Source organism: Haemorhous mexicanus, chromosome 21, assembly GCF_027477595.1.
Source record: "Haemorhous mexicanus isolate bHaeMex1 chromosome 21, bHaeMex1.pri, whole genome shotgun sequence".
NCBI lineage: Eukaryota > Metazoa > Chordata > Aves > Passeriformes > Fringillidae > Haemorhous > Haemorhous mexicanus.
The window spans coordinates 8,687,536-8,713,208 of NC_082361.1; the positions used below are offsets into that span (position 1 = coordinate 8,687,536).

General features: G+C 51.0%; 2 protein-coding genes across 6 annotated transcripts; both read right to left on the reverse strand.

Moving 5' to 3' along the window:
- Positions 1–1,302: 1,302 nt before the first annotated feature.
- Positions 1,303–19,112, reverse strand: TMEM268 (transmembrane protein 268). Of its 5 annotated transcripts, XM_059865163.1 has the most exons (9): positions 15,691–19,105; positions 13,033–13,340; positions 10,890–10,999; positions 8,508–8,615; positions 7,263–7,412; positions 6,191–6,301; positions 4,709–4,786; positions 3,473–3,658; positions 1,303–2,097 (listed from the first exon to the last, which is right to left on the reverse strand). In XM_059865163.1, the coding sequence occupies exons 2-9, from the start codon at positions 13,130–13,132 to the stop codon at positions 1,942–1,944; spliced, it is 999 nt and encodes a 332-aa protein (XP_059721146.1). In that variant the 5' UTR covers positions 13,133–13,340; positions 15,691–19,105; the 3' UTR covers positions 1,303–1,941. The 5 variants fall into 5 exon arrangements, with proteins under 5 accessions (XP_059721146.1, XP_059721148.1, XP_059721147.1 ...); XM_059865161.1 differs by lacking the exon at positions 1,303–2,097 and having other exon boundaries at positions 2,919–3,658; positions 15,691–19,108; XM_059865162.1 differs by lacking the exons at positions 1,303–2,097; positions 15,691–19,105 and adding an exon at positions 15,335–15,574 and having other exon boundaries at positions 2,919–3,658.
- A 2,488-nt stretch (positions 19,113–21,600) lies between these two features.
- On the reverse strand, positions 21,601–25,086 carry ATP6V1G1 (ATPase H+ transporting V1 subunit G1). Its single transcript, XM_059865135.1, has 3 exons — positions 24,939–25,086; positions 23,148–23,248; positions 21,601–22,341 (listed from the first exon to the last, which is right to left on the reverse strand). Exons 1-3 carry the CDS (start codon positions 25,018–25,020, stop codon positions 22,168–22,170), a joined length of 357 nt encoding a protein of 118 aa, XP_059721118.1. The 5' UTR covers positions 25,021–25,086; the 3' UTR covers positions 21,601–22,167.
- Between the last annotated feature and the right edge of the window lie 587 nt (positions 25,087–25,673).

Below are 25,673 nucleotides of genomic sequence, written 5' to 3' on the forward strand. Positions count from 1 at the left end.
TGGTGTCACTGCAGTGCTTGGGACCCTGCACTGGCAGCACGGGGGGATAAGGAGACCACATGTGGGGGCACTGATAAGGGGATCACATGGGGGGGGCACTGATACAGGGGATTATCTGTGTTTGGGGGGATCACTGATAGGGGGATCCTTTGCTGGGGGGTCACTCATAAGGGGATCCTTTGCTGGGGGATCACTGATAAGGGATTGATAAGGGGATCTTTTGGGGGATCACTGATAAGGGGATCCTTTATTGGAGGTCAATGATAAGGGGATCCTTTTCTGGGGGGGGTCACTGATAAGGGGATCCTTTATTGGGGGGGTCACTGATAAGGGACTGACATAGGGGATCCTTTGTTGGAGGCACTGATAAGGGGATCGTGTGGAGACCTCACTGTTAAGGGGATCCTTTGTGGGGGGTCACTGATAAGAGGATCATGTGTTAGGGAGTGGCTGCTGGGGGAATGGTACTGGGGCCTCAGGCAGGAGGAGATGGATCTCGTGTCACCATTCCTGGTGACAGAAAAAACAGGAGAAGGAGCAGAGTCATCCTGCACCATGGGGGGTGCCAAATCCTGGTGCTCCAGGGCTCAGTCTCCTGCTGCCACCCCCAGCAAAGCTCTGGCCTTTGCTGGTAAGGGGTTGTGTGAGGGGGTGATGGTTGCTGGCAGGAGAGTTTGGACACAAACAAGTCCCAGGCTGTCCCTGGGTTGTTTCTGACCCTGGGGCAGCTCCTCCACACCGAGCTGGTGAGCAGGAGCTCTCCAAGGTGAGCAGCTTTCCTGCATCTTTTATTAGAGTCCTATTTCTACTCGTTCATCCAGGACAAGGAATTGCAGCTCCCTTCTCTGCCCCACAGCTCCTGCACACTGAAGTGTGGGGACAGCACTCTTTTGGGGTTTTCCAGCCCCCTCTGGTCACCTGGCCCAGCTGTGGTAGGTGTGGAGCACTGTGGAGATGACAGTCTGGTCAGTGAGAGAGAAAGCCAGATAAGCTTTCCCATGAATTGGCCTGGGAAGTTTTAGGGAGGCAGACAGAAAGCATGGTAAACAAATGGTAAAATATCTGCAGGTGGTGTTTTCAACAAGTTGTTTTCCTCCTAAGATGTTTTACCAAAGGGTGTCTTCTTAATTAGCCAGTCGTGTGAAATGTGTTGGTTAAATGACCAATCAGGTCCCCCTGTATCAGACCAGGGTATAAAAGAAGGGGTTCCAATAAAGTCAGGGCTTCTGGCCTCTCAACCTTCTGCCTTGGAGTCTGTGTCTGTTGTAACAGGACACAAAATGAACACCACACACACTGAAATTTCTAAGGTAAAAAGAAAGTTTATTTCTCGACTTCAATATATATAGAATTTCAAAAGTGACCCTGGATTGGAGGATGAAATTGTTACTTCTCTAATGACACTGGTTAAACTAACAGTCTATCAGTTCTCTCCTTTTCAAGAAAAGAATGCAAAATAATCATTATTTACATAAAAGTGTGTTGTTGTGGTGGTGTAAGGGTCCCCAGGATGAGGTGAGATGACTCCAATTTCTCAGAAGGCTGATTTATTATTTTATGATATTATATTAAAATAAATTATATACTAAAACTGTACTAAAGAAGGAGAAAGGAGACATCAGAAGGCAAGACAAGAATGAATAATAAAAACCTATGACTGACCAGAGTGTCTGACACAGCTGGACTGGGATTGGTCATTAATTAAAAACAATTCACATAGAACCAATCAAAGATGCAAAGGTTGGTAAGCAACCTCCAGGCCACATTCCAAGCAATCAGATAATTATTGTTTACATTTCTTTTCTGGGGCTTCTCAGAAGAAAAATTCTGGCGAAGGGATTTTCCAGAAAATATCGTGGTGACAGTGCGTGAGAACCTCCATTACGAAAATGTAAACACCAGAAGGCTTAGAAGAACAGGGTGACACGTGTCATTCCTGACTCAGCAGCAGAGCAGCGTGCTCTGGATGAACTGGCAGAGGCAGGGGACGCTGCTGTGACCGAGGTGTCCCCCTGGGCTGGCCCGAGGGAGCCGGCCCGTCACCAGGAGCCGCACGTAGCACGCGCTGAAGATCACCAGCAGCTGCTGGGCCATGGCCTGCAGGGAGCAAGAGAGCTGTCAGGGCAGGGCCTGCTCAGAGCAGCTGTGTCACTGTGCCCCACAGTTTATTTGGTGTGGGGTCACTGAGATGAGCAATGGGAAATGACCCTGGGTCACCCCAGGCTGCAGGGGCTGAGGCAGGAGAACTGGCTGCTCTTTGCTTCCCCATTAGCTTGGGGTTTTATCTTAGCCCAGACCCTCCTGGTTTTAAACCAGCCATTGGTTTAAAATGTGGAATTCAGGTTCACAAATGTGGAATTCATGTTTACAAATGTGCAATTCAGGGTTTCCTCCTCCTCCTGACTTCAAACCAGCCACTAGTTTTAAACCTGCCTTAAAACGAGCCACTCATTTTAAACCTGGCTTCAAGCCAACCCTGGGCTGTGGTGTTTGGTCCTGGCTGCCCTGAGCACCCCGAGGCCATCACCTGCCTCAGCTCTGCTCCCTGGGAGCCCATCCCAGCATCCACAGCCATGGGAGGGCAGGCATGGACAGATTCCTTCCTTAACCAGCCCCTCCCAGCTGTGCTTTGTGCACTTCAGCCCCGAGCACTGCCTCCAGGCCCTGGCAGCCCACATCACTCACCTGCAGGGGACACAGGTAAGGGACACTGGGGACAGCCTGGGGACATGGGCAGGTCCTGCCCCAAGCCCTGGAGTTGCTGGGGTGGAGCTGAGCAAGGACAGATAACTGGCCCAGGTCCCCTTGTGGCCAGCAGTGCTGGCACACTGTCCCCACAGGGGGTGACACCAACTGACTGCTGGCCTGCAGGTGGCCCTGGGGACCTGCCCACTCTGTCCCTGCCTCCTCGGGCTTGGTTTTGCCTGTAGACAGCCAGAGAGCCTCAACCTGCAGGGATGTCACCTGCACTGAATTCACTTAGTGACAGTGACAGGAAAAGTGCAAAATAAATCAAAATCATCCCTTTGGTAGCTCCGTGCTGAGCAGGAATCAGGGCACATTTGTTGCTCAGCATGGCACAAGACTTTGAAGGCACTTTCCATGGAGGAGACAAAGGCTGGGCTCATCCATGGCTCAGCTCAGCCTGGGCAGGGGCATCAGGTCCCTGGGGAAAGGTTTTCTTCCAAACAGGACCCTTGGGACCAGCAAGGAAAAGCCCAACCCATGAATTTTTCAAGGATTATCCCCAGTTGCTCAGACAGCTTTGAATTCAGGTTTACAGATGTGGAATTCAGGTTTTTAAGGGTTTCCTTCTCCTCCTGGCAGCATCAGGGCTGGAGAAGGTCTGTGTGGATTTCCAGGTGCTTCTGCTGGAGAAAAAAGGTGGTGTCCCCCAAGGCTGGGATGAATTTTGGAGCTGAGATGCCTTGGGGTGATTTGGTGCCACTGTCAGGGGGATATTTCTCCTCACCTGGGGTGGGCCCTCAGGGATGAGGTGCAGGAGCTCACTGCAGGTCACAGGATCTTTATTCAGGGTCACCCCTCTGGATAAAAGAGGAGATTCTTCACATGGAGCCTCCTCCTCCACCCCCAGCTCGGGCTGAACTGCCACATCCATGACCACCCAGAGCTTGTTCAGCCTCTGCCTCAAGCCTCCCTGAAAGAGAAGGAGATTTTGAGGCTCCCCAGAGGCAAGCAGCAGTGGTGTCCTGAGGAGAGCCTTTACAGGGCACTATTTACCCCTTAATGGTTTTTATTCCTGGGATTTCCCACCCCAGGCAGCAGTGGTGTCTTGAGGACAAAGTTTGAAAGATACAATTTTCTCTTTTTTGCAAATTTTTCACTGCTGGGATTTCCCATGCCAGGAGCCATACCCAGCACTTGGAGTTGGGTGTCCGTGCCATGGCCTGGCTGCCCTCAGCTGCCAGTGGCTGCTCCCAGCACCACAGACACAGCCTGGCATAGAGCATCCTGTCTTTAAAAACAGAGTTCTCTCATCCCCTGTGTGAATGCAGGAACTGCTGTCCTTGCCTGAGCTGCAGCTTTCAGGGAGATGAGCAGCCTGGAGATTTCAGAGGGCTCTCCTCTCTCAGCCCACAGAAGCAGTTCAGTGGATATTTACACACCCACAGAGAGCAAAACATTTTCTGAAGGCCAAGAGGACAAATTTTTTATATAATTAACTCAATGCAGCAATTCCTGTTCCTCCAGGCTATCCCACTTTTTCCAGGAGGACAGCTCAAGGTGGCAGCTGTTCCAAGGTGTGCCACATGCTTCCAAAATTTGCCTTTTATTCCTGGTGACTTTCCATCATTAAAGCTGCACAGTTAATTATCCAGACACACACATTCCACGGGGTCTGGACAAATTCCTGCTGAACTGGGCAGGGACAGGTGCACTTTATTCACCTCCCAGTCTGCCCAGCTCCCAGTGCACAGCAGGGCACTCAAACACTCATTTGTCCTTGCCCACCTCCATCCCAGGCAAAACCAAGCCCGAGGAGGCAGGGACAGAGTGGGCAGGTCCCCAGGGCCACCTGCAGGCCAGCAGTCAGTTGGTGTCACCCCCTGTGGGGACAGTGTGCCAGTACTGCTGGCCACAAGGGGACCTGGGCCAGTTATCTGTCCTTGCTCAGCTCCACCCCAGCAACTCCAGGGCTTGGGGCAGGACCTGCCCATGTCCCCAGGCTGTCCCCAGTGTCCCTTACCTGTGTCCCCTGCAGGTGAGTGATGTGGGCTGCCAGGGCCTGGAGGCAGTGCTCGGGGCTGAAGTGCACAAAGCACAGCTGGGAGGGGCTGGTTAAGGAAGGAATCTGTCCATGCCTGCCCTCCCATGGCTGTGGATGCTGGGATGGGCTCCCAGGGAGCAGAGCTGAGGCAGGTGATGGCCTCGGGGTGCTCAGGGCAGCCAGGACCAAACACCACAGCCCAGGGTTGGTTTGAAGGCAGGTTTAAAAGCAGTGACTGGTTTGAACCCAGGAGGATCTAGGCTAAGACAAAACCCCAAGCTAATGGGGAAGCAAAGAGCAGCCAGTTCTCCTCCCTCAGCCCCTGCAGCCTGGGGTGACCCAGGGTCATTTCCCATCACTCATCTCAGTGACCCCACACCCTCAGCTGCCCTAAACCCCTTCCTGCTGTCTCTCCTTTGTTTCTAGGGATTCACTCCACTGATTTTTTACAAAATTTCCCATTCTCAGTGCTGCTCTGAGGACACTGTTGAGAAGTTTTCCAAGAGCAGTGTGTTGGGGATGTGAGTCCTGCCAGGAGAGGCAGCCAGAACTCTGTCCTTGTGCACCTGCCAGCAGCACAGGGATGCAGGAAAATGTAAAATCCAGAGGGTTAAAATGGATCTGACATTGGAGCAGACAGAGCCATTGTAAATCTCTGGGTTATTTGCTGCTCTCAGGCAGTTTTGGTACAGGTAGGTCAAGGTGAAGGCTCCCTGGATTAGTCCTCTAATAGACTATGCTGGCCGGAACAAACGTGGAATTCAGGTTCACAAACGTGGAATTCAGGTTTACAAGTGTGGAATTCAGGTTTTTCAGGGTTTCCTTCTCCTCCTGAATGACTTTGCCCCCCTGCAGTGTTCCCTGTTCCTTTCCCTGCTTCACCCTGGCTTCTCTCTCCATTTGTATTTTAAGCCTCTCTCTGTGTCTCTCTCACCTTCCTTTAACACCTTCATGGAGCCTTAAAACTCTCTTCATTCCCCTAAATACCTGTCTAGTGCAGAAAAATCATCTCTGAAAAGCAGCAAATGAGCCCAAGGATGGGGATTTTGTTTTTCTCCATGTTAGAGTTTTGGGGGACTGTTTGGTTTTCTCCCTCTTGTTTTTTTGGGGTTTTTTTGTGCCATAGGAACTTTGCTATCCCTCTGACTATAGGCAGAACCATCAGTGGCACATAATTATAACACATTTTTGGGAATGATTGTCTTCCCCAATGAATCCCACTTCAATCCTTTAGACTCATTTTTTCCAATCCTCACTTACAGGAGAAATAAAAACATCCCAATTCCTCATACCATCCCATAGGAGACAAAGCAGATCCTAGGAATGCCACCCTAGAGGATCACAGCATCAATAATAATTGATGTTGTGATAAATTGATACAGATAATTTATATAATTGATAAATGCCTCCAGCAGGAAACATTTATCCAGGAGGGATCTGAGCAATTGCCACCAAGGATACTTGTAGGATGTTGTATGGCCCATCCAGGACATCTGTAATCCCCAGGATTATGCTGTGTTTGATAAAGATTTCATTGACAGCTGCCAGCCTCACATCTGTGTTCACGTTTAGCTGTTAAAGAATGCAAGGAAAAATAACACAATCTACAGCAAAAGTCTACAAACCTGCAGCTGGATAACCCCAAATACTGCAGCTGTGAAAGAAAAACAGTGGGATTGATTTCCAGTGCCATGTTCTCCCTTCCACCCCCCAGCAATCTCCTTTCCTGAACCTCTGTGAACCCCCACATTGCCTGGTTTCCTCTTGGAAGAATCATTTGCTCCAAACCCCCTCTGGATTTTGAATCAAGATTTTCCAGTATTATTCTTCAGCCAAAGAAATGGTGCCAGTGATGCCAGGGGCAGCAGGGAATGCAAGGAGGGATCATCAGGAGCAGGGCAGGAGCCAGAGCTGCTGTGGGAGCACAATCCACACTCTGCAAGGGTTGGTCTGCAGGGTGACCCTGCTGTGGCCTCTCAGTGCTCAAAGAAGCTTCAAGAGAGCTGGAGAGGGACTGGGAACAAGGGATGGAGGGACAGGACACAGGGAATGGCTCCCACTGCCAGAGGACAGGGGTGGATGGGATATTGGGAATGAGGAATTGTTCCCTGGCAGGGTGGGCAGGCCCTGGCACAGGGTGCCCAGAGCAGCTGGGGCTGCCCCTGGATCCCTGGCAGTGCCCAAGGCCAGGCTGGACAGGGCTGGGAGCAGCCTGGGACAGTGGGAGGTGTCCCTGCCATGGCAGAGTTTGGAATGGGATGAGCTTTAAGGTCCCTTTTAACACAAACCAGCTTGGAATTCTCTGATCTCCAGCAGCAGGAGGTCTGAGCCAGCCTGAGCAGCTCCAACACTTCCCTTTCAAGCATTCCATCCCCTCCCTTGGCTGCAGAACATCCCTTGCCTTCCCTGAGTGCTGTAAAATTACTCCCTCCTCCCCGGATCATTTTATTCTTTGCCTGCAGCTACGGAATGGCCCAGCAGGAGGAATCCTGCTTCCCTCTCTCCACATTCCCACACCAGAGCCTCCTCTCACCTTCCTCTGGTTCCCATTAATGACCAGGATCACCAGGACAGTGAGAGCCAGGGCCACCAGTGTCACCAGCACGCCAGCCCCCCAGGAGTGGCCCAGGGAACACAGCTGGAGCGTGGAGTAAAGGTTTGTCCAGAGAGAGATGTAGAAAACCTGGGGGAAAACAGAGAGGCTGGTGAGAGTCACAAACCCATGAAAGTGAGAAGAGTCACAGGAAGAAGGAAATAACACTTCTTTCTCCCTTATAAATTAGGTCCCATGAGATTTTTCACAGGGTGAGAAAGGACAAAACTTCTTTCCAGTAATAAATAGAGGAAAGAAAGGATTGGAAGCACTGAGTGAGCCCTAGTTTATTTTAAAAAATCACCACTCACCAAAGACAAAGAGTGAATTATTAATGATGATTCATCCCTAGGAAGGATTTCAACTGAGTTTTTCCATTTAGATGAGGAATGCACTCACTGAGGCATATTGATAATATTTCTCAGAGTCCCTGGATTTAGAAAGTTCTTATTTCAAGGTGGTGCAGAGACCACTCAATTACAGTAATGCTCAACCAGGGGGCACTGACACAGGGCTAAAGGGGTGTGTTAAAGTCAGGGAAAACTGGATTCCTTCACCTCACAGAGCATGGATTTGGGCACGAGATTGCCTAAGAGCAGGTGTGAAGTGTAGGGCATGGCATCATCTCATAATGACAAAACTCAGGTGCACTAAACAGACACCAAACCCCTCAAAACACTGAGCACCAATTCCTACAGTATCAGTGAAAGGAGATTTGTATAATGGCTATCCAAAAAAAAAAAAGTAATTTAAAGATTTGGGTTTGAGCACACCCTCAACACACTGCAAAGCACCAGCCTCACAGCAGATGCTCATGGTTGGGTCTCTGGAGGAGTTTCTTTCACCAGAAGAAGACAAGACCAAAAGTTGACTGATTCACTGGTCTAAATTAGCATCAGGACCAGAATGCCTTCAGATCTTTAAAATCAATTTCTACAACAAGCCCGTAGGTGCTGTCACCTCAGCATGTGCTGGTCACCCATGGACAGCCTACTTTGGTGGGACTGCCAGCAATGGTGTGGAGAGAGGGCCCTGCCCTCCACCTGCAGCAATTCTGTGAGCTGGAATTGCCAAGAGAACCCACCAGGAACGTGTCAGAACCAGGATTTGCTGCCCAGCCCAGCCCTGCTCCCTGCCTGGGCACAAGATCCCGGTGCCAGGCTGAGCAGCCTGCAGTGCCCTCACCATGGCCATGGCAATCTGGAAGCCCCTGGAGCTGTAGAACAGGTACCTCCTCACTTGGGGGCTCAGCACACCCTCCTGGATCAGCCTTCTCCACAGATCCATCGGCACCTGCCCGGGAGCAAACACAGAACCACAGCCAGCCTCCAGTGCAGGCTCCAGTCCCAGCAGAGCCAGCTGGGCAAAGCTCCTTGGTGCTGTGGCTCAATAAAGAGGGATGTCATGGGAGAGCCTGAGATGAGAGATGGGGGACATCAGGCGGCTCTTCAAAATGCTGTTTGTTGTATGTAAAATATTCTTTATTGTATACAAAATGCTGTTTCTTGTATACAAAATGCTGTTTGTTTATTGTCTTTTACAGCAGCCGTGGGTCATGGGTGACTGAGCCACACCTAAAGCTGCCAGCTACAGCTCTAGGCAAGCCTGAAGCCCCTTTAGTTCTGGTTACAATGCATTATACATTTTTCTTTGCTGAGCATCTTAATACATACCAACCAATCAGCATCATTCACAACACCTTTACTATTACCTACAGCCCATCATAGCTATCATTACCATATTGCAGTCATTGCTGTCCAGCCACATGAGTTAGGATGGTACAGTTTAAGCTTAAAGTTGTTTTTCTCTTTTCTTGCAATGGAAAATTCTTAGAGTTTTTTTCTGTGGCAGCAGCTCTCTGGCCACAGAGAGCAGGCACAACTTTCCCAGGCCTTTCTGGGGAAGGCTGTGAGAAGATCAGAGAAAAGAATGAGAAACAATTCTTCTCTTGCCGCCCCTGTTGTGCACATGTGGAATGTGTTATGGAGATTTGTTTACCCAGGGGTGGTTTCTTAATTGGCCACTGGTGATGGTGTTTGGATTGGAGGACCAGTTGGGTCCAGGTGTATCACAACTGTCTATAAAAGCAATGGGTTTCTTAATAATGATATATTTAACAAAGTGACTGATCAGCCTTCTGTGAATCATGGTGTCAATGCTAATTATTACCCAGCTGGGGGCCACTGAAATGACATTTTTCTACTTGCCACATCAGCATGTTTGTTTGCCTGTATCTTCTCCTTTTCCTAAGACCTATTTCTGCTTGGTTAAAACATATTTTTGTTTGTGGTCAACATATCCTTTACTCTAGTCATAAAACCTCCTTCCAGCTCGACTTCAACTGTGGTTTTTCAGTTGTCCACTAAGACTGGCTCAGCAATTCTTAATTCAGACATCTGTTATTGTTCTATATCAAAACTTGCTCCCATCTCTATTCTGCTCTCAGGTTCTACATTCAGAGATCTTTCTGCCAAGCACACATAGCTGTGAAACTTGTCAAACTTACATCTTTCCCAACAATGCAGGACACATTTTATAGTGCCAAAAAAAAAAAAAAAAAAGGATCCATCCCAGATATCCCAGATATCCCAGTTTATTTCTCACATCCCCTTTTATAGGGTTTTTTAAGAACAACCCCAGTCTACCCCCAATTGGTCAGTAACAAGTTGTTATTCTATATTGATTGGTCACTCAAACCCTCAGTGTGTACGTGGAGGAAAAATTGTTTGGGAGAGATAGTTTTCATTTTTCTAACAGTGTAAAAACAGTTTATACAGGTGGCTAATGTTTCTGACAGCCCTAGAGCTCTTTCTCAGGGAAAGCAGATTGTTTTCCACAGTCCTAGAGCTCTTTCTTTGAGAAAACAAGTTGTTTTTCACTGCTGCAGGACTCTGTTCTCACCAAGAGCTGTCAGCTTTCTTGTGGTTTGTTGGCTCAAGTCAGGATTTGGTTTGTAGGCCTTTAGCCTGCTGTTTCACTGTGAGAAATGAATTTGTAGAAAAGTTTTAAAGTTTGATAGAAGGTTTATATAGTGGGCACTGCAACCCATAGTATAAATTTTGTGTGTAATTTTTGTACAAATTCATTTCTCACATTTCACTACCACTCCTTATGGAGCAGTGCAACCCAAATGTGTGTCCCAGAGCTGCCTCCCACAGGGAGCACCTCCAGTCCCACCCACAGAGCTGCCACAGACCCAAAAATTGTGTTCCTGCCTCAGCTGCAGTGAATAAAACCTTCCTGGGAAGGACAGGGACAGTCACAAGGGAAGAAAATGGCTTTTTGTGATGAAGGACAAGACAAAGCAGATCTCCCAGGGATGGTCTGCCCTATCAGAGTGAATTTTAAGCAAAATTCACTCCCAACTACCTTCAAAGAGTTTCTCCACAGAGGTTTAAGCCAAGTTCATCCCAGGTGACTTCCAGCCCATAGGGAATAGACTGAAGTTGGGCTGAAACAAGCAACTCTCAAACAAAAAAAAAAAAAAAAAACCCAAAGCCATCTGGGCTGTGGGTGTAAATGCAAATTATGCAAATCCAGCTGGAATTAACTCCCAGAGGAGCTCACCTGGACGCCGAGGGACTGCAGTTTGTCAGCACAAAGGTCCATGTCGAAGGAGGAGCTGGGGCAGGTGTTGTCCATGCTGAGCACCAGCAGCACCCGGCCTTGGGGGGGTTCTGCAAGAGCCCAAAAGGGCCGTGAGCACAGCACTGGGGGGGTTTATCCCACAGCCAGGCAGCACCTGGCAAAGGGGAGCCTGAGAACACAAACCACCCTGGGGTGACTTAAACTGATCCAGAACCCCCTCCTTGGCCATTGCTAAGGAGCTCTGCAAGCAGCCTGAGACCCCCTGGAAGGACACAGACTGCAGAAAGGGAGGAAACCCCAAAAAACATCCCAGGAGGGAGCAGCCAGAGATAAGAGGAGATAACCGATGCTCTGATGTGCAGCATGACCATGTCCTGCCTCAGCAACCCCTGACTGGAAGTGTGGAGGTGAAACAGCAAGCCAAAGGCCTACAAACCAAACCCTGACTCAAACAACTGTGTTCCACAGTCTTAGAGCTCCTTCTCGGGGAAAACAAGTTGTTTCATGAGCTGGAATTGCCAAGAGAACCCACCAGGAATGTGTCAGAACCAGGATTTGCTGCCCAGCCCAACCCTGCTCCCTCCCTGGGCACAAGAGCCCTGGTGCCTGGCTGGGCAGCCTGTGGTGCCCTCACCATGGCCATGGCAACCTGGAAGCCCCTGGAGCTGTAGAAAAACCAGTTTTGGCTTTCTCAAAACCAGTTTTGGCTTTCTCATGGCTTCTGTTGGTCAAGTCAGGATTTGGTCTGTAGGCCTTTGGCCTGCACTTTCACCACCACATGGGAGGACAATGGGCTCAGGCTGCTCGGTGGTGCCGAGGCTTGCTGCCCTCTTGGAGAACCCCCACCACCATAAAAACCAATTTGAGCAATGAATTCAAGTGTTTTCCTGCACTGCCACTGCTTGGGAAGTGGCAGGGCTGCCCTGGAGCACCCCCAGACCCTCCAGCAGCGTGGCTGCAGCGTGGCTCTGCTCAAGGCTCTTCCAGTGTCAGCTCGGGGCAGGATCACAGATGCATCCCAGAGACTCAAGTCAGAAGCCTAAAGAGTTTGAGGACAGCCTGTCCTAGATTTGAGGAGCAGCACAGGAGAGCTGTGATCTCCAGGCAGCCCATCTGGCACCCACCTAGAGCTTACACAAGCTGTGCTACAGACAGAGGAAGAGTTTGGGCCTAAGGACGTGGCTGGTTCAGCTGAGATCCTGCTTCACTGAAAGGTTTCACCCTAATTTCCTTCCCCTTTGCAGCTCCAGGGTCAGCCAGCTGTCCCTGGGCTGCTCCTGGGGACATTTAGAGCAAAAATGGGGCTGGGCTGGAGGGTGTGGGGGATGTGAGTGACCAGCCATCCATGGCTGTGCCAGAGGGCTCCCACCCCTGTCCAACCTGGCCTGGGCACTGCCAGGGATCCAGGGGCAGCCCCAGCTGCTCTGGGCACCCTGTGCCAGGGCCTGCCAACCCTCACAGGGGAGAATTCCTTCCTAATCTCCAATCTAAACCCACTCTCTTTCAGTTTGAAGCCATTCCCCCTTGTCCTGGCACTCCAGGCCCTTGGACAGTCTCTCTCCATGTTTCTTGCCAGCCCCTCCAGGCCCTGCAAGGCCACACTCAGGTCCCCCCAAAGCTTCTCCTGTGCAGGTGAACAATCCCAGCTGTGCCAGCCTCTCCTCCCAGCAGAGCTGCTCCATCCCTCTGATCCCCCTGGTGCCTCCTCTGGATCTCTGCAGCAGCTCCAGCTCCTCCCTGGGCTGGGCCAGGGCTGGGGCAGCTCTGCAGGTGGGCTCTCACCTGGGCACAGGGCACAGGGGCACAATCCCCCCTGCCCTGCTGCCCCCAGCACAGGTCAGGTTTCCCAAAGATTTCTCATCCTCAAAGGCCAAGAGGAGAGGCCTTGCAGGGGCTGCTTTTCTATAGGTTGATTCATTCATTCCTGCATATCAGGCATTAAAAACAAAAACCCCAAAGCATCTCCATCCCCTTCCCAAACTGCTGAAACATCCACAGTGTTTTGGTACCTTCACAAGTGAGATGCTGTTAAAGAGCATCTTTGGTAAAATCTGTCAGTGGTTATTTTAAGGACACTGAGCTCAGATCTGCCTCTCCCTTTAGCAATGAGCTGCTCCCTTACCTGGCACCCACTGCAGGGCTCCTTCCTTGAAATCACTCTTGCTGTACAGGAGGGAGGACCCATTTTTCTCAGTTCCACCAGTCTGGCTTTTCTGGGCCATGCTGAAGGTGTGTCTCCTTGAAGGATTCTGTGTTTCTGGTCAGAAATTCAGCATTTCTCTCTCTAATTCAGCATTTCTGTCTCTCCCTGCTGGGAAGCAGCAAGCAGCCCCACAGCAGCTGAGTGGGGAGCAGATTGTGAAACCCTCACTCCCACTGCTGCCTTCCTGGCCATCCTGCTTCCCCTGAGCCACGAGGCATTTTCAAGCCCTGAAAAGAGAAAAACAACATCCCAAATCTTGCAGAGACAGCAAATAAAGGATAACAACAGAGACTCTGCTCCAGAGGGATATCAGCACCTGGTGTTGGCCAGTGTGAGATCAGTACACACAGACTCACTTTTTATGTTTGGTTTTTGTTGAGAGGTGGAAAAGTTATCCATAAATATTCCTTAAATTATCCTGACATCCATCAGCATTCACACTTTGCAATCAATTAGCAAGGAACAGTCAGGGTTTCTCCTTGCCAAGCCTCTTTTCCATCACCTCCAGAAGGACCTGGAGCTGGTGGAAATGCCCCTCCCTGGAAGTGACACTCCTGCTCAGTGACATGGGGACAGATCCTCGCCACAGGATGGGAGAAGTGCAGATGAGGCAGAAAAATGCATCTGCTGAAGGCAGAGTCAAGTGGGAGCTCCCTCCCAGCAGCAGTGAAGCCTTTGAGGGTCTCTGCTTTCCCTTCCCCTCTCCTCTGCTTTCCTCTCCCATCTCCTCTCTTTTCCTTTTCCCTCTCCTCTCATTTCCTTGTCCCTCTCCTCTGCTTTCCCTTCCCTTCTCCTCTGCTCTCCTCTCTTTTCCTTTTCTCTCTCCTCTCTTTTCCTTGTCCTTCACCTCTGCTTTCCTCCTCCTCTCCTCTGCTTTCCTTTCCCCTCTCCTCTCCTCAGGGAAGTTCTCCCAGCAGGCACAGTGCCCAAGGTTTTCCAGGTGTTTTTTCCCTGCTGACACAGCTCTCTAACCTCCTGCCAGCAGCTGTGGGTGGCTGTTAAATGCTTGGAAGACTCTGGAGTTTACTTTTCGATTACCTTCCACTCCAGCTCTCCAAAACCACCGCTTCCTTTTTAACCTCCGCTCAAACCAGGAGCCTGTTGCTGTCTCCTGGTTGGAGGAATCCCTCCCAGATCTCACCCACTGTCCTTCCAAAGGGGATTGTTTTCTTTCTGACTTTTTTTCTGGTTCTTTTTCTGATGGTTGTGGCTGTATTTACCCCCTTGCACAAAGTCAGGACAGTCTCTGGTTGAAGAATGTCAGAAAGGAAATGGAGGCAAGAGAAACAACATGGAAAAAAAAACCCATGAAAACACAGGGGGAAAACATGGAAACACAGGGGAAAAAACCACAAAGGACTGAAAACTCCTTTAAAAAGCTGAAACTTAAAGGATCCTAAAGGATCTGAACTTAAAGGATCCCTGAAAACTTAAAGGATCCAAGCAGTGGGTGTGTGCACACAGGATGGGCACAGCACCTGCTCTTCACCTGCACAGGTGAGGAGAAGTTCCCTGGGCACAGCTCTGCCATGAGGATCATGGGCACCACTTGTCACAGGGCACATCCCAGCACCAAAAGCTGCATTCAGACTGGGTTTTCTCACTCCTTTCCTTTTGCCATCCAACAGAAGGGAGTGTAAAATCAAGACAGAAAAGCCCCCAGAAGACAGAAGCAAAGAGTGAAAAAACAGAGGAAACTAAAGATAAAACTAATTAGAAACTAAAGAAAAGCCTGATTAGAACCAACCACCCTGTGGCTGCTGCTGGCACATCCATTTGGAGATGAATCAAGGCTCTCTGGCTCAGATGATGAGAATTTGGAGCCTCTGGAGGACAGTCCCCAGGAGGTGACAGTGAAGGTGCAGCAGCCCAGCCATCCCCAGGAGGGAAACAGCCTTCCCCAAATGCTGGGAGCTCCTCAGCCAAAGGAGCTTTGTTTTTACCTCTCAGTGCAGCACAGTTTGGCTGTGTTGCCTTTCTCTGCAGAAGTGCCCAAACCTCCCTCTGATCCCTCCTGGGGCACCTCGAGGAGCAGCCTCTCCTCTCCTGCACTCCCAGGCTCTGTGTTCTCTACATTTCTTCTTTTACTTTATGCAATGCCAACATCCTTCTGGTCAATTCACTTCCTTCTTTTTTGGACACCTCAAAGTCCTCACTAAACAGCAGAGAAACACCCAGCAGGTCCTTCTGCCTCATTCCTCTCAAGCCAGCAGAGCCTTACCTGGTGCTGGGAATGCAGCTCAGCCTCCTCCTCCTCCTGCTGCCTGTCCTTTACGTGCCACTGTCCCACTCTGCACTGCACAGGTGCCACACTCTGCCACCCCCAAGCAGGAAGGTGCCAGCCTGAGCTGGATGAGGTCCCTGTGTCCCCTGTGCCTCCTGGGAGCAGGGATTACCCAGGCCTGTGCCCCTGCCTCCCCCTCCTCACCCTGAGCTGTAAGCAGGGACTTGCAAAATCTCCCTGGTGCATGTGACTGCCCCTGGGCTGGCTCAGAAATGAGGGTTTAACCCTCTGTGGTTCCTCAGAAGTGTTCCCACCCTGAAGGCACAGCCACAGGGGAAGATTCTCCTCCTCACCTTCAGCAGGGTGGGGGTCCAGAGCTGGAGCTGGAGCCTGAGGAATGGGAAGAGCTGAAGAGTGGCACAGACAGGAGGCTCACCCCTTCCTCCTCCTCCTCCTCCTCTAGGATCAGCCAGGCAGGATTCAGGAACTACAAATCCCCAGGTTGCACCACATCAGTTCCTGTGAGTGTTTCAAGACAGGGCTGAAGACATCAGAAGAGGCAAACACAGATCTCAAGGTCACTGTTCATCAAAGGGTCATGGAAAGCACTCAGGAGCAGGGATGACAGGCAGGGCAGGAGCTGTAGCCCTCCCCAAACCAGGCTCTGCTGATGTGGAGCAATTTTCCACTCCAGCAGCTCCAGAAGAAAAGCAGAAGGCTCAGGCACAATCAGATGGGTCCTCCAGAGTGCTGCACGTGCTGGAGTTGTTTGCCTGGCAATGCTGAGACACCATGAAAACCAAATTCCTTTGCCTGGGAATGGTGGTGTCAGAGCTGCCCAAAAGCTGCAGGATCCACGGAGGGTTGGAACAAAGCAAATCCAGAGGTGGAAGGTTGAAAGAAAAGGAAAAATCAGCTCTTGCAGTGTCTGTGTGTGCTTCCTGGAGCAAAGGCTGCTCTTCTGGAGGGATGGGTTCTGCAGCCCTGCCTGCTCCAGAGCTGTGAGTTCATCCCATCACGTGGCTCCACAGACAACAGGAACAACTCCAAAGCCACTCATGGGATCCTGTTCCACTGGAAACTAGCAACACCATCCAGGCACTGGGAAAAATCCCATCAATCTGTCACCAGCTCAAGGCCCAGCTCCAATCCCCACCCAAGACAGGGCCATGGGAAGCTTTGAGTTCTTTTGCAGATGCTCCACATCAAAAGTTTTGGCTTTGTCTGCTCCTCACCCACACAGAAATGCTGACAGGGAACACGAGAAGCCACGAGCACTGCCAGCTCTCTGCAGGAAATTGCTCCAGGCAAATCCCTGTGGGACAAAACTTGAAAGCAGAGAGGATAACGAGGATAACAAGCTACAGCACAGCCCCTGAACCCCTCTTGTTTGGCAAGACACAAGCGGTCTTGGCATCAGCACCTTCAGCAGCAACCTCCTGCTCATTTCAGAGGAGTGCTGGGATCACCAGAGGCTGGAATGCCAGCATGGTTTGAGTAGGAAGGACTTTAAATCCCGTCTGATTCCACCCTTCCACCAGCCCAGGCTGCTCTAAGCCCTACCCAGCCTGGCCTTGCCCTCCTTTACCACATCTGCTGCCTCTGGGGGGATCCCCCCAGCCCATTTTCCCAAAATCTTGCAGTGCTGTGCAGCTGCTCATGGGTTGCTCCAAGCTGATGTATTTGATTTCACCTTTCTCACTTACTCCTCCCTGCAGGGAGGCTCAGGCTATTGGTTTCAGATCATTTCTCCCACTTATCAAGATCATTTGGAATTGTGATTCAGTGCCCTGTACTGTTTGTATCTCTTCCCAGCTTGGTGCCCTGGACTTACATTGTACTCCCTGTTCCACCTGCTGCATTAATGAATATATTACAGGCAGACTGACTGCAGGGAAATGAAAAAAATCTGCTTTTTCAAGATAGAAATTTGAGGACTGTCCCATGCTGAGAGTGCCCACCCACCTATCCCAGCCTCAGGAATAACCTCATTCTTCATGTCATTTCTGAGGTCATCCTCCAGCACCTATTTGAAGTCTCGCTGCTTTAAATGACCAGACACACACATTTAGTCTGCTTTTGCCTATTCTGACCATGTTCTCTCTGTATTTACTCCATGCTTTGATAAACTGAGCTCCTTTGCAGTATTTGGAATCCACACCCTGTGATTCCAGCTTTTTTGACCACAATCTGCATGTGGTTGCAGTTTCTCCCCACATCAGCCTTGTTTGGACTGTGCACACTGCAGCCAACACTGGCACATCTCATTTTCTTTTGATGAAACTGCATTTTCAGGGGAGAACTGTGCCATCTTTTTCCTATTTTTTTTCACTAGTGAGCCTTAATTAGGAGAACAAAGTTGGTGAAAGCCTTGTCTTGCCCTTCTCCTCCCTTCCTGCACACAAAGTCCTTTCACTCTGCGTTGTTGGATTTTTTTTGTCAGCAGAGCTGACAGATTGACAGTCATTAAATATAAAAATTTATTTCACACTACCCATAAATTACAAGTTTCAAATGAAGAATGACACTTGCTTAAGGCACTGAGTGTGGTTCTTATCTTTTTTTTTCCAACTTCTGCCTTTTTCTTATGAAGAATTAAAGTATTATTCTTTTTACTATGGTAATGCAAAAACCTCTTTTCTTTAATCTCAAATTAAAAGAGGCAAAGCTCGCTATGTGCCTGGGATAATGATTCAGCTATTGATCCAGAAGATGCTTTATTAGATTATTTTGAGGCAGACGAATGTAATTTAATACCAATTTATTTTCTATTCCTATGCTAGTCCAAGATACAATCTTTTCTGCATGAAATTAGCACTTTCTCCTTTCAACCTCAAAGAAACATTACACTGTGCTCCTTCCTTGGATTAGTTTGGGAAAACTTTTTCAGCAGAACATTGATCTGGAGGGTTCTCAATATTATTTTCTTTAAGACTTTAAAGCCAAGACCTCAGCTGGGATCAGCAGGTTCTTGCCTTGTCTCTCCCATTATGCATTAATGCAAGAGCTAGTGAAGAGAGATAAAGGGGAAAGAGATTCCAGAGGAGGAAAACAGAGGCAAAGAGGGAAAACAGAGCAGGTTTAATGTGAGAGAGAAGGGAAAGGAGCTGCATTATGTTTACACGGTCATCTGTCACCTCCAGGGGACACTGCAGGGTGGTCCTGCCCCACAGCAGCAGGACAGCCCTGGGATACCCCATCCTGCTGCTCACACCTCCCACGAGCTGCCCCACGGGCCAGGAACTGCTGCATTTTCTGCAGGGTCACCAAATTCTGCCTGCTCCGGGGTCAGCTGGGCTCCAGGGTGGGAGAAAACAGCAGGAGCCCAGAGGTGGGGATGGCAGGAAAGGGATGGAGGGACTGCCAGCAGTTCACTGGGCTGGATCTGCCATTAAAACAGATCCAGATTTAATAAAGATCAGGAACTGTGCACTGACCTCAAAAAAGCAGAAAAATGAGGAATTTAGGGTTGCCAAATGTGGATTTGCCCCTGGAATACCCTGAAGTTGCCATCCAGCACAGCCAGCCTGGCAGCTCCAGGCAGAGAGGGGAAGGGCTCCTGGACCTCCTCCAGCAGCAGGAAGATGTAGGGTCCTCCCCTGCTTCTGAAAGTGTCCAAATGCAGCTGCCAGGGGAGCTCCTGCTAAAGCACTGCCAGCCAGACTTACTGCCCCCCTAAGGAGAGCTCTCTGGACTCCAGACCCGGGGTTAGAGGTGATTTCCTTCCTTTATTTCATAGGATCACAAGAGCACAGGATATCCTGAGCTGGAGGGACCCCAAGGATCCCCCAGCCCAGCCCCTGGCCCTGCCCAGACCCCCACCAACCCCACCCTGGGCATCCCTGGCAGCGCTGTCCAAAGGCTCCTGGAGCTCTGGCAGCCTCGGGGCCGTGCCCATTCCCTGGGGAGCCTGGGCAGTGCCAGCACCCTCGGGGGGAAGAACCTTGCCCTGAGCTCCAGCCTGAGCTGCCCTGGCCCAGCCCCAGCCGTGCCCTGGCTCCTGTCCCTGTCCCAGAGCAGAGATGGGAGCTGCCCCTCGGGAGGAGCTGCAGCCCCCTGAGCTCTGCCCTCACTCTGCTCCAGCTGAACAATCCCAGAGCCCTCAGCTGCTCCTCACAGCCCCTCCAGACCCTTCCCCATCCCTGTGTCCCTCCTTTAGACACTCTCTCATGCTGCAGTGCCCAAAGTGGCCCCAGGAGTAGGAGCCAGGTGGTGTTTCGAGGGATGGGAGCCCAGATCAAGGGGATCTCACAGTGGTGTGTGGGCCCAGAGCAGCTTCTGCTCTTTCTGTGGTACATGAGCAGGCTGTGGCTCAGTCCTGGGGGACAGTCACAGACCCCCAGAGTGGTTTGGGTTGCAAGGAACCTCAAGAGATCACCCTCCCTTTCTCTCTGCCCACAGGGACTCCTCCCACTATCCCAAGTTGTCCCAAGCCCCATCCAACCCAGCCCTGCACACTTCCAGGGATGGAGCAGCCACACTTCTCTGGGTAGAGCAGCAGCAGGAATTCAGATACAGATTTGTTCTAACAGCTGCTGTGGGCTTCACTCCTACTCCTCAAACTTCCTGCCAAATGCCCCAAAAATCAGATTTCAGGGGCAAAAAGCAGCGTGTCCCACTCCATACCTGTGTCAGGACTGTTCCCTGCAGAGCATTTTCCTGGCACAGCCTGGCTTAGGCACACAGGACTCCCTTTCCCAGAGCATCACAGGGCAAGAGGAAAGAATCTCAACCGGAAATAAAATCTCTGCACTGCACAACCCTAGGCAGCCTTCCTGGAGAGCAGTATTGGAAATGCTTCCTTCAGTGCAAAGCTGCAGTCACTCTCAACAGTTAAGTTTCAGGGAAGCGTTACAGAAAATTATTATTCTTGTAAGACATTAACAATTCTGCATGTTATAAAGGGAGCTTCTTCACAGCACATTTGCCAAGGAGATACAATAATGGAGGGATGGAGGGGTTTTTTTTCCCCTTTTTCTCTTGCTTCTGTTCTAAAGAAGGATAAAAGTCCTCATTAACCAAAGGAAACTTATGAACCAATATGAGAAAGTGGAGCACACGCTTCATTTTTTCTGGACAGAGTCTCAGTCTGTCACTGATAAGAGAGGGAATGAAATTGCTAATTACAGCCTGGAGCAAGGAGGGCTTTGAGGAGCGTCCTGCTGGAGCCTGAGCACCTGCTCTCAACAGGGAGAAATGTCTCATCTCCAAAGGACAGAGTGAAGTTACCATGGCTGCAACCTTTTACGAGGCCATAACACCTCTCCACATTGCAGCACACTGATTAAAACTGCTTTGATCCTGTTCTGCTTGTACCCACCTGGCTTCTCCCCCAGCCTGGAACATTTGACTTTGCAAGAAGCTTTTGTTTCAGTTTTACAACCTGTTTAATAGCTTCAATTCCTGAAGAGATCTTTCCAGGAGTACAGCGCACTACCATAAAATATGACAAGAGGAGACCCCAGAGCTGTCTGCTCCTGCCTGCAGGACTCACATCCACATCCATCCTGCTTTTTTTCCTCCCTATCACCATTCCAAAGGTCCAAGAGGCTTTGCAATGCCTCACTGAGGAGCAGGGGAAATCAAGATGTCCTGTCTGAGGAACAGAACTGCACCCATGAGGCTCCTTGCAAAGATCCCAACCTGCACAACTCCTAGGCCAGATCAGGGACATGCTGAGGTCCCTTTTCCACAAAAAGCCTGGAATTTGAACTCAACAAAAAAGCAAAGCTGTATTTAATATTCTGCTGGTAAGAGAAAAAAAACCACTGAGACATGAAACCTCTTGATTATTTGCGTGTATCTTTGATTAAAGAACTGGAAGTGATGCAGACAACCCTAGAACTGTTCTTTCCCTCCGTTCCCAGGCCCAGGATGCTGCAGGATTCAGGATGACCTTGGTATAAACACGCAGTGACCAGCACTGGACCCAAGGAAGGGTAATTACTGTGCAGCACCTGGCTATCAAACTATTCCAATGAACTGGCACCATTTTATTTCCCCTAATGGTCACAAGAACATTTGCTCCTGAAGGTTTTCAGAATGATCTGGCAGGTAAAGCATCAGACTGGAGCCAAGAGGAGGAGCTCTGTAATGGGTTTTAACTTACCTGCTGTGACCTTCAGATATTGGCTGTCTCTCTTAAACTTTCTTTTATCAATACTTGATGGTCACTTTGCAGAGTCCAGACTTCCAAGGTGCCCAGCAAGACCTGCCAGCATTCCCAGAACAAGTCAGCAGGAAGAACCAGACTGAGCAGAGCCTTTGGAGTGAAGTGTTTTTACTTTCAGGTGTCACAGAGCCAGACTTGTACCTCAAGCTAACAGCAGAATATACAGAGGATTCGCTACAGAGAAACTCAAGCACCTGAAAATGATCAGCCAGGACTTGCACAGCCAGAGAATTCTTCTTACAGGGTTTAAACCCTGTGCAGAGGTTTAACAACACACTGAGAAATGCAGTTTGGTCAACAGGAATACAGGTACACAGGATTAACAATTACTGACACAGGCCAGCAGCTCTCTCCCTTTTCTCTTTCACAGAGGGAAGCCTCTCACTGCATACTATCACCATGGAAAGGGAGCATTCCTGTGCCAGCTGGAAAATATCTATTTAATAACTTAGCACACATCTGAGACATGGCCACTTCATGTTTGAATAAGCTCTGAATCCGTGTCAAAAGAGAAACTAAGAGAACTCCGAGGGCTCACTGAAATAATTTAACACATGGACAAGGAGGACAGGAAAGGTATGGCTAAGAGCTGTACATTCCACCTGAAGCTCAGACTTGACTCCCAGCACAGCCAGGACACTGCTCCCTGCTCCCAGCACTAGCCATTGATGCGGTAATTCACGTGGATCTCGGGTTTGATGTCACACACCAGGGACAGCAGCTGGGACATCACCACCTCCCGGTTCTTCTGGAAGTTCTGCTGGATTACACTCATCTTTTCCTGAGTCTCCTTCTCCACTTCAGTGGTGCAGCTGCCATGGGAGCCAAGGGCCTACAAACAGCAAAGGAAAGAAGAATCACCATGCCAAGCTCTGTATTTTGTTATTGTGGACCATCTCACACATTAATCTTTGTTGAGGGAAGATTAATTTTAATGTTCATGTTAAATAAAAGTACTGCTGCATTTTTTTTGCTCAGATTTCACCTTAAGCTTGTCCACATATTTCATCCTTAGCCCCCCCCTGCTTTTTAGCCTCTTTTACAGAATCATCAAATGGTTTGGGTTGGAAGGAACCTTAAAGTTGTTCCAACTCCCTGCCATTTATCCATTATCCACCAGTTCAGAGCTTGAATTTCTAAGGAGTGCCCAAAATACAGGTCCTGCTGTACAGACAGCTGGAACCCCTGGGCACAGCTGCACTAGAGAGTACAAGAAAAGTAACACCCAGGAGTCCCTTTAAGCACAATTCCCATCATTCCATTGCTCCTACCCTTGGAGAATCTTTATAAAAATCCCAGCCTTCCCTTCTGGTGACCAGGGACACAGCAAGTGGTCTCTGCCATGTCAGCACCACAGGAAATGAGCCTGTGACAGGAGCAATGAGCTCAGTCTCGTCTGGACACTGCTACACACAGCAGCTTTTGGGAGGCTGTCACTCAGGAGCTCATTAAGCTCTTTGCCAGTTGAGACCAACACACCACGTCCTGAGCCACTTCAGGGGTTTTTCTGGCACACGTGGCTGTGCCTCACAGGAAGGCACTTGGGGAAGTGCTCCTGCTGCAACTCGCTCCACCCTGAGGGTGCTGCCAGGGCAAGGCAAAGGGGCTGAAAACAAGTGAGTGATGGAGAACACCAACCGCTGCCTCCTTGGCCTTGAACTCCTTCTCCCGCTGCAGGCGGTACTGCTCGATCTCTGCCTGGGCCTCCTCCTTGGCCTGCTTCAGCCGCCGGTTCTTCCCTGCTCCCACAGCACAAACCAAGGCAAAGAAAGAGGAGAAAGCACTGAGAGCATGTTTTCCTCATGCACAGCCACCATCACAGTGTTTGCTCCCTCTGCAGGAGCACACCAAACCCCCTCCCTGAGTGTGCTGATGGCAGGAGGAGCCCAGCAAACCACGGCCAAGGTCACCAAGCCTCCACCACGGAGCAGTGGAGAGCAAGGGGCCACATCAGGTCTGGCATAGTCACAGGATGAGTCCCAGACTGGTTTGGGCTGAAGGAACCTTACAGATCATCCCATCCCACCCCCTGCTATGGCTGGGACACCTCCCACTGTCCCAGGCTGCTCCCAGCCCTGTCCAGCCTGGCCTTGGGCACTGCCAGGGATCCAGGGGCAGCCCCAGCTGCTCTGGGCACCCTGTGCCAGGGCCTGCCCACACTGCCAGGAGAAAATTCCCTCCCAATATGTAACCTAACTCTGCCCTCTACCACTTTCCATATAAAAAGTCTCTCTCCCTCCTTTTCAAAAGCCTCTTTAAGGCCCTGGAAGGGGCTCTGAGCTCTCTCTGGAGCCTTCTCTTTTCTCCAAGTGAGCACCCCCAGCTCTCCCAGCCTGGCTCCAGCCCTGGGAGCAGCTCTATGGCCTCCTCGGGATCTCTGCAGCAGCTCCAGCTCCTTCCTGTGCTGGGCCAGGACTGGGGCAGCTCTGCAGGTGGGCTCTCACCTGAGCACAGGGGCACAATCCTCCCTGCCCTGCTGCCCTCGCTGGGCTCAGCCCAGGATGTGTCTGGGCCTGAAGGTGGTGAATGCACCATGGGCTCATGTCCAGCCCCTCAACCACCAGAACCTCCAAGGTCCTCTCTGCAGGGCTTCTCCCAGTAAGTTCTCCAAGTGTGTACCCGTGCCTAGGATTGCCCCAATCCATGTGAGTGTGCAGCTTCTGTGAGAGCCCAAAAAAAGCCCAATAGAAAGAGCTTTAAATCTTAGTCTTAGGCCAGACCAGCTGTGAAACCAAGAGCAGTCCCAGCCACTGCCTCAACTTCCCCTCCTGGACTTCCCACCACATTCTCCCCTCAGAGATTATCATGAGTGGAGGAAACTACAAAAATCTGCCTCTTACAATACTATCAGGGGGTTGAACTGCAGGCCAGAGCAGGTATATAAACAGAAATATACATATGTATTTGTTTGAAGCAGAAAAGATTTGCAAACTTGGGGGTCTTTGCAACCAGAGTTTCTCTTGCGTAACAGGAGAGAGAGCCTAACTTGGCACCATTAGGATGAACAGCTCTATAATTGCCGACATGGAAACACACTGTTTTCACCAGCTGAAGGCAGGAAGGATAGAGAGACGCACAGCCATGCCCCAAGCCAAGGCCAGGTTATGGTGACCGTGTCCTGCAGAGAGCCACGAGCCCCCGAGCTCCTGAGCTGGGCTCTGCCAGGAGGGTCTCGGTGCGGCTCCGACCCCTCACACCGCACTGTGCCTTCGTGGGGAGCCTCCACAGCTGCTCTCCTGGGGATCCCACCGAGCAGGGCTGGGGGATCCCCGCTGCCCCCCGGCCTCAGCGCCGGGCCGCAAGGCCTGAGGCGGCCGCGCCGGACCGGGCCAGACCGGGCCGGGCCGGGTTCTCCCGCCATCACACCCCCGCGGCGGGGCCTGGCGGGACCGTGCCGTGCCGTGCCGTGCCGTGCCGTGCCGTACTCACTCTTGCGGGCCTCGGCCACCTTCTCCGCGGCGCGTTTCTCGGCCTGCAGCAGCTGCTGGATGCCCTGCGACTGGCTCGCCATGGCGGTCGCTCCGTCCGGCCGGGCCGCGGCAGCGTCACTGCGTCACGCGGGCCACGCCCACACCGCTCCGGCCACGCCCTCGATCACGCCCCCTCATAGTGAGAGCCCATAGCTCGCGGCGTAAGCCCCGCCATAACCACACAGCCCGCTATTAGGCCCCGCCCACCAACACGCCCCATGACATTAGCTCCGCCTCTGTATGCGTGGCCACGCCCCCATAGCACCAGGCCCCGCCCCGTGGTTTGTGAGGGGAGTCCCCGGCCGAGGCCGGTTCGGATCTCCCTGTCTCCCGCACCCGAGCTCTTTCGGTACCCAAAATCCACTTAAACCCCAGCAGGAAGGCGCTGCTGGGGTTTGTTTTTGTGTCTCTCGTGCTTTCTAATCGCTGGAACTGCGGCAGCCCCCGGATGAGCAGTGACAAGGGCACCAGGGATGCTTTGGTCCCTCCTGGGCTGTGGCATCTCCTCCCCACTGCTGGTGTCACCCCCAGCACAGAGCCACTGGTGCTCTGAGGGCTTTACAATAATCCTGGACATCCCTGGCCAGGGGCTGCCAGAGAACCAAGTGTCCCTCAAGGTATCATCCCATCCCGGTGTCACTATCAGCACAGAACCACTGGTGCTCTGAGGGCTTTACAACCATCCTGGACATCC